General features: G+C 43.0%; 1 protein-coding gene across 1 annotated transcript; it reads left to right on the forward strand.

The window, feature by feature from the left end:
• Positions 1 to 988: 988 nt before the first annotated feature.
• On the forward strand, positions 989 to 3,758 carry LOC144689970 (uncharacterized). Its single transcript, XM_078557501.1, has 3 exons — positions 989 to 1,102; positions 1,633 to 2,126; positions 3,222 to 3,758. The coding sequence occupies exons 2-3, from the start codon at positions 1,639 to 1,641 to the stop codon at positions 3,379 to 3,381; spliced, it is 648 nt and encodes a 215-aa protein (XP_078413627.1). The 5' UTR covers positions 989 to 1,102; positions 1,633 to 1,638; the 3' UTR covers positions 3,382 to 3,758.
• The last annotated feature ends 4,595 nt before the right edge of the window (positions 3,759 to 8,353 follow it).

The following is an 8,353-nucleotide window of genomic DNA, read 5'->3' on the forward strand; positions in this document are numbered from 1 at the left end:
CAATGCCCCTGTGAAGTATTTTATGAGACAAACTTTGACACTGAGCTTGTTGTCGGCATCCTTCCGTCTCCAAAAGATGATGGACACGCATTAAAGGATCCATTTCAGGTGGGGTGTCTTCCTCTGGTGAACCTTTGCTGATGTCGGAAGAGGCTAATCCTTGAGAGGCAGATTCTGCCACAAGTGATGTTGTGAGTTGTTTTGGGCACTGGCGCCTGTGGCCAAGACGCTGTGACCATCGGCCATCGTGCTGCAGCCCAGCCCCACCAAAGGGGGCGCCATTTTCCCCTGGAGCCAGCTGGTGACTCCCAGGGGTGATAATCGATGTCGAAGGCCTTCACCTCACACCTGGAGATATTAGGTCAGGTGGCCAACAGCTCAGTCAAAGCGGCAGGTTTTAAAGAGCACTTAAAGGAGGAGAGAGGTGGACAGGGAGGTTTAGGGAAGCAATTCCAGAGCTTAGGGCCCAGGCAGCTGAAGTCATGGTGGCCAATGGTGAAGTGATTAAAATCCAGGGGTGCTCAGGAGGCCAGAGCTGGCGAGTGTAGAGTTCTCAGAGGGTCGGAGGGTTGCAGGGTTTGTGGATGTTAGAGATAGGGAGGGGTGAGGCCATGGAGGGATTTGAACATGGGGATGAGAATTTTAATAGAGGAGCTTGAAGATCGGGAAGAAATGTAGATATGCGAGCACTCACTGGCCTCCGAATGGTCACTCAGTTGTATCAAATTGCTACCAGCAGTTTGAGAGCACTGCCCACATCCTGAGAATAACTTATTTAAAAGTATGTTTCTGCTGCCATTGTCCCTTTAAGATTCATGACCAAAGCCTGTGTTTAGTTCTACTGCCTGACTAAGGCTAGGGTTTCATCTGCTATTCATTAACATATTACAGATGTGCAGGCGATTGCATCATCAAGCAGCCAATGAAAAATAAATAACAAAATAAAGCACAGGAACGCAGAACATCTCAACACCAAACACTGCTTCTCGGGATCTGGAAACAGCCAATGCTTCGCTCCCCCAGGATACTAGGGAATGAGTCAGAAAAACTGCAAAATCTGAGAGTACAGAGTCAATCCATTTAACAACTGCATCACTTTAAGGTAACATTTTTGTTCATTAGCTGCCGTGTGTCTGCGTTTCTGTGTGTGTATCTGACTGTGTGAGCCTTTGGGTTTATCAGGGGTTTAGTTGTTTAAGGAGTCTTCACTGGCTGGGAGAATTGAAGTTTCTTTCCAAATATTGGTCTGATTTACTGACAGGGACAATCCATTCCATTTGGATTCTGTTATGCTGACTTCTTGCCTATGTATCCTGTGTATCTCAGTGTCAGCTCCTGTACCTGCACAGTACACAGCAGGTAAAAAGAAACAATGAATTTTCCAGTGGGTGGACGGTGAGAGACAGGTCAGGATCAGTCAGGTCTGGAACAAAAACAAAAATAGCTGGAAAAACTCAGCAGGTCAGACAGCATCTGCGGAGAGGGATACAGTTAACGTTTCGAGTCCGTATGACTCTTCATCAGAACTAAGGAAATATAGGTCTGGGTCTGACAAAGACATGTATGTGGATTGGCTGAGGCATGGGTGCCAGTGGGTGACATTACAGAAACTCTATCTGATCTCCTCTTCAGGTCAGCATGAGGTTCCTGTGGACCTTGCATTGTATCCTGGGAGCCTACCTTCTCCATGGCAACAGAGCAGAGAGCAGGGAAGATAATATATCACAGGCTGATCCTCGGGATTCACTCCTCCCCTTGTTTCCAAACGTCACTCTCATGGCTGACACTGCGGCTGCATTCGGAATGATGGATGATGAGGAAATCTCGAACATGTGCGCAATCACAGTGTTGATCAATGGACAGACCATTCCTAGTGAGCATGAAGCAATCATCCCTGCTACCGAAGACGACCTGAAGCCAGTGAAGCGTCTCTTAAATGGCAGCAGTTCAGTTTTGGAAAGCTTGGCATCAGCAGTCGATGCAGAGGTTGGAAAAGTGAGCTACCAGTCACTGATCACAGAGACTGTCTTAGACATTAAGGAACGGAATGAGCAATCCAACAACATCATGACAGAAATCTCCGAAACTCTTGATGCAGATCCAACGTCGAATAACCATGTGACAAAGTAAGTACTGAACCCATTAAAGGTCATTACACACATGGCCAGGAACAAAGCTTGAAAAAGCTTTGGCCATTGACACCGAATTGTTTTACAAAGGACAGAGTTGGAAGGGAAGAGGAACAAAGGGCCTTCTTTGTAGGGCACTTAGCATCACACCAAACACTCCAAGGGCAGGTACAGGGCATGGTTAGGTACAGGGTAAAGATCCCTTTACACTGTCCCCATCAAACACTCCCAGGACAGGTACAGCACGGGGTTAGATACAGAGTAAAGTTCCCTCTACACTGTCCCCATCAAACACTCCCAGGACAGGTACAGCACGGGGTTAGATACAGAGTAAAGCTCCCTCTACACTGTCCCCATCAAACACTCCCAGGACAGGTACAGCACAGGGTTAGATACAGAGTAAAGCTCCCTCTACACTGTCCCCATCAAACACTCCCAGGACAGGTACAGCACGGGGTTAGATACAGAGTAAAGCTCCCTCTACACTGTCCCCATCAAACACTCCCAGGACAGGTTCAGTATGGTGTTAGAGACAGAGTAAAGCCCCCTCTACACTGTCCCCATCAAACACTCCCAGGACAGGTACAGCACAGGGTTAGATACAGAGTAAAGCTCCCTCTACACTGTCCCCATCAAACACTCCCAGGACAGGTGCAGCACGGGGTTAGATACAGAGTAAAGCTCCCTCTACACTGTCCCCATCAAACACTCCCAGGACAGGTTCAGTATGATGTTAGAGACAGAGTAAAGCCCCCTCTACACTGTCCCCATCAAACACTCCCAGGACAGGTACTGCACGGGGTTAGATACAGAGTAAAGCTCCCTCTACATGTCCCCATCAAACACTCCCAGGACAGGTACAGCACGTGGTTAGATACAGAGTAAAGCTCCCTCTACACTGTCCCCATCAAACACTCTCAGGACAGGTACAGCACGGGGTTAGATACAGAGTAAAGCTCCCCCTGCACCTTATTGGGTGTGGATAATGGTAACTTGTTTTTGTCGGTGGCTGATTGCAGTAACAGACATGGAGATTCTTGACAGATCGTTTTCGGATTGACCTTATATCAATGTTGCCCTCTCCTTTGTTAGGTTCAAGGAGAAGCTTTGCAGGATGGAGGCAATGCTTCAGGCCATCAACCAACTTGCCAGTCAAGTGGAGCAAATGTCAGATACTCTGTCCACAGAACTGAACCAGCACTTGGGAAAGTCACACAAGATGGAGTCTACCCTGTACCAGAAACAAAACTGAGAGGAGGCTGGGGTCCTGTTGGTGAAAGGCCACCTCCCTCAATTAATCAGCTGGGGTTTGAGAACTGAGGAATCAGTAGCTTTTGCATCCGGAGGATACTGAATCGAGTTCCAACATTTCCAGGAAGTATCATATAATGAGCCAAATTCACCAGCCTCCATTTTCTCTGTAGAGTGCTCTATACTGTGTCAACTCTTCCTCCTGTTTCTCTGCCAGTCTAGGTCGTGTTGTTCAGGTCTATTCACATCGAAGTTTAGCTGTGGCTGATGGTTAGCAGCACATTGATCTGCTGCCTGTACCCACATTAGGATTCTCAAAAGTTGTCATATCTTGTGATATGGTTTCATACGACATTAATAATATGAGAAACTGCCCACCATTCAACTCTGTAAATATTTGCTTTACTGCATATGATCAAAGTCATGAAGCTGTAAGATGTTGGATAAATTCTGTTGTTAACAGGTGAAGATTGCTGAGTTCTGGGAGGTGGTTGCCTGTTAATATTCCCCTCACTGAGTGTCACCAGCCGTGCACTCTCAGTACTGGTCCTGACTCAGCACCTTGAGAAGGGCTGAGCCACTGACTTTATACATGGAACACTTTGACCTGCATTCAATGCCACCCCATAGAGGGTAAGTGAAGATCAGAGGCCCCATATCGAGGGGAGTTGAACCATCATTTCTCCACATGCTAAAGCACGAATAAAACATAAACGTCCCAAATAGATACACCCATTACAGAGACTCACAAACATGCAAGAGCAGAGCAGTGTAGGAGGAGATACATTTTAATTTTCATTTAGATTTGGACAAACATACAATTCAAAAGGGTAGTAAATTCCTTGAATGTGTTCAGGATAGCTTTCTGCTCCATTATGTCACAGAACCAAACATTAGACTTAGACTATTGGCTAAATCTGTTTCAGATGATGAACAGTGCATGGACATTTATCTAACAGTCATCATTATCTTGTCAACTTCAATGCTGTGTTTGAAAGGGAGAAACATGAAACAGCTAAAATTCTAACTTTAGTAAGGGTGACTTCAATGTATTGTGACAGAGACTGTCCAGAGTAAACTAGATTAATCTGTTAATGGGTACAATGCCAGAAGACCAGCGGAAGGCGTTCAAAACCCAATTTAAAGTGATAGACAAACAGTTTCTACTCCGAAGGGAAAAGAGCTTCTACTTGTTAAAAAAACAGCCATGGACAACTAAAGAGGTAAGAGACAACATAAAACCAAAAGAAGCAGCATGCTAAAACACAAAAAACCCAGATCCTGGCTTATCGGAAAGTTACAAAGGACAACAAAGGGTGGCAAAACAGATTATAAGAGATGCAAAAATGAATATGAAAAGAAACTTGCAAGGGATATTAAAATCAGGACAAAAATGTTTATAATTATATTAGGGTAAGAAAGACAGTCAGAAGAAATGTGGATCTCCTGAACACTGAAAACAGTGATGATGAATAGTTACTTTGTGTCAGTATTTACCATGATCTAATTGAAGGGTGGAGCATGTTCAATGGGCTGAATGGCCTACTCCTGCTCCTAGGTTCCTGTGTTTCATAAGTAGAGGAAGAGATTAGCATGTCAGACATCCCAAGGAAACTACAATTAAATTAAGGATAGAGACTCAGCAAAATATATGTAAGCAAAATAACAGTAATGAAGAAAATAATGGCCCCAAAGAATGACAAGCCCACAGGACCAGATGATTTCCATCCACAGAATTTATAGGATGAGAACATTGCAGATGTTCGATAACAATAATCTTTCAAAGTTCTCTTGATTTGGGAACTGTTTCTTTAGATTGAGAACATTCACATGTCACTTTGCTGTTCAAGAAAGACAAGTGAGGGAATCCTAGATGAGTTAGTCTAGCATCTGTTGTTGGGAAATCACGAGGGTCTATAATTAAGGATAGGGTGAGTGAACACCTTGAACATTTTCAGCTGATCAGAGAGAGTCAGCATAGATTTATAAAGGGTAGGTCATACCTGACAAACCTACTACATTTTCTTAAGAGGTGGCTAAAGTAGTGGACAGGGGAATGACTATGGATGTTATTTATTTGGATTTCCTGAAGGCATTTGATAAAATCCCTCATAAGAGACTGTTAACTCAAGTTGAAGTTCATGGAATTGACCTGGTTAGGAAATTGGCTGAGCAGAAAGAAACAGAGTGTAGGGATATTAGGCAGGTAATCTAATTATCACGATATGACTAGTGGTGTCCTATAAAGATCTGTGTTGGGCCCACAACTGTACACTCTATTTATTAACAACTTAGATGATAGGAGAGAAAGCCACATATCTAAATTTTCGATGACACAAAGATAGATGGTATTGTGGGCAGTGTAGATGGAAGCATAAAATTAGAGAGATATTGATAGACTAAGTGACTGGGCAAAACTGTGGAAAATGGGTTTCAGTGTAAGCAAATGTGAGGTCACCCACTTTCAACCTAAAAAGGATAAAACTGGGAACTTTCTGAACGGTGAAAAGCCAGAAACAGTGGAGGCCCAAAGAGACTTGAGAATCCAGGTACACAGATCATCAAAATGTCAGGAACAGGTACAGGACATAAATCACAAAGGTGAATGGAATGCTGCTTTTTCTATCTCCAGGACTGGAATACAGGGGGTAGGAGTCTTGCTTCAGCTACACAAAACCCTGGTTAGACGGCACCTGGAGTTACTGTGAGCAGCTCTGGAACCCACTATATTGAGAATTCCACCTTTTAAATTATTGTCAAGAGGTTTGACCCCAATAATTGGAAACCCTGGCTGCCCGTTTGTAAATATTTCATTGGCCCTTTGCTTCTTTCTACCTTTTTAGGTCATAAATTCTGTTAACTCTTGACATTTGTCTCTTTGGCTCTGTATCCTGATCCTATTGTGTTGGAGTTTCCAAACATAGGAACAGGAGGTGGCCATTTAGGCCTTGAGCCTATTCCACCATCCAATAAATCATGGCTGATCTGTGAGCTAATTCCATATTCCCACCTTTGCCCCATGTCCTGTACTGCCTTTGGATAACAGAAATCTACCAATCTCAGGTTTAAAATTAACAATGAATCGAACACCAATTATCATTTGGGGAAGTGAGTTCCAAAACTCCTACCCCACTTTTTGTGAAAAAGCACTTCCTAATTTCATTCCTGAAAGCCTGGCTCTAATGTTTAGACTACAGTCCCTCATCCTAGACTCCCCAACCCAGAGAAATAGTTACCCTGTACCTACCCCATCTGTTCCCCTCAATATCTTGAAAAATTCCATCAAATCACCCCTTAACTTTCTAAATTCCAGTGAAAATGATCCTAGTCTGTGTATCTCTCCTCCTAATTTAACCCTTGGAGTCCAGGTATCATTCTGGTAAGACTATATTTCTCTCCCTCAAAGTTCAGTATGTCTTTCCTAAGACAAGATCTGTGTTGGGTCTGCAATTGTACGCTATTTAGCAATGACTTAGATAATGGAATAGAAAACCACACATCTAATCATAATCTACAAGGTGGAATTCTCAATTTAGCAATGAGCTTTCCAGATTTGGATGGTGTTTTTAAAGGTTCAATGAAAACTTCATATTTGGGGTGATTGGTGAGACAGATTTCCTACAGTAGCCCTTTGGCTATGATAAGCCTGTGCACTGAGGAGGACATTTTCCCCCCCTTTTTGATTTCCAAAAGTCAAAAGATATTCCAAGGAGGAGACAAACTTTGAATAGGTGGAGTTCAGGCAGCAATCAATGGTTGTGTTTTTGATCTCTGCAATGTTAGTTAGGAGAACACTGAGTGTAAATCCAACTGTGCAGTTAGAGGAAAGCAGTTGGGAAGAGGAAATAAACCAGATTTCTCACTGAAGGCAGCCCAAGGTCTGGAAGCAGTGTACTAGAAGGTAGATTTAGATGCAGCATTTAAATTGCTACTCCTAGAGGTCATGTGCCTTACATTAATGTTACCCCTGATACAGGATGTGTGTAATCGCTACCTTTTATTTTATTATGTAAATCGAAGATTAATATTCCTAATCACATACTGCAATCCTTGAAGCTATTATTGATCAGTTGTGTTAAATTTAATCTAGTTACAGTGGTGATACAATGAGTTATAAATGGAGTTGTGCTACACAACACATTTAATGCAATTCCAAAGCCATGTTAATGGTACATTTCTGAACAATATTATTTGTCTTAACAATGCAGAAGTTTGGTAATAAAATTATTGGAATGATGGAAATTTGTAGACCAGGAGGAGGCCATTCGGTCCATTGCTCCTGTTCCTATGCTACATTTCTACAACAGACTCTTTATGTTGTCTCATTACAGCTTGTTCACTGCATTATATTAAATTTACATTTTGAATATTTATCCATATCCCTTTTCAAAACAAATACAGATTCGGATTTGTCTCATTGTCTGGTCACACATCTAACGTTCCGATATCCCTTTGGACAATTAAGAAAATAACTCTTAAAAGATTTTCTCTGAAATTGATGCATTTCTCTCTCTGAAAGAACTCTGCCCATTCCCCACTCATTGACAGGTCTAGGCCTAGAAATTCAATGGTGCTGCACCTACTGTTGGGGTACTGAATGGGCGTGTGGGCCTTCAGTATGGCGAGGAGGAAGTACATGCTCATTACAGGCTGGAAGATCACCATTACTAAATTGGTACAGGCAAAAAAGAAATCGGTTTGTGCCTGAAACAGGAGTTAGATACTTTGAAATGAAAAATAAGGGGTCTAATACCTATTTGTGGACCCCAATGTAAAAATGGGTGGTCTGAATGTGGCCTAACCAGCCGTTCTTAAAGGGACCCCTATAAGCTCCGTCAAAATGGACATGACACAAAGTGTCCAATCTGGCCGATGATATTGGTCTGCTCCAGCATCACAGGGCACATTTACCCAGAAAATCATAGCACCAACAGGCAAGAAGAATCCTACAGCAGTGCGGCGCTATTTAAAGC

Source organism: Cetorhinus maximus, chromosome 14, assembly GCF_964194155.1.
Source record: "Cetorhinus maximus chromosome 14, sCetMax3.hap1.1, whole genome shotgun sequence".
In the NCBI taxonomy this organism is placed as follows: domain Eukaryota; kingdom Metazoa; phylum Chordata; class Chondrichthyes; order Lamniformes; family Cetorhinidae; genus Cetorhinus; species Cetorhinus maximus.

What these genes read in the sequence shown, in the direction of transcription:
- LOC144689970 (XM_078557501.1), top strand. Translation starts at nt 1,639, where the DNA reads ATGAGGTTCCTGTGGACCTTGCATTGTATCCTGGGAGCCTACCTTCTC. An exon ending in TCGAATAACCATGTGACAAA is followed by an intron (nt 2,127 to 3,221) that starts GTAAGTACTGAA and finishes CTCCTTTGTTAG; the next exon opens with GTTCAAGGAGAAGCTTTGCA.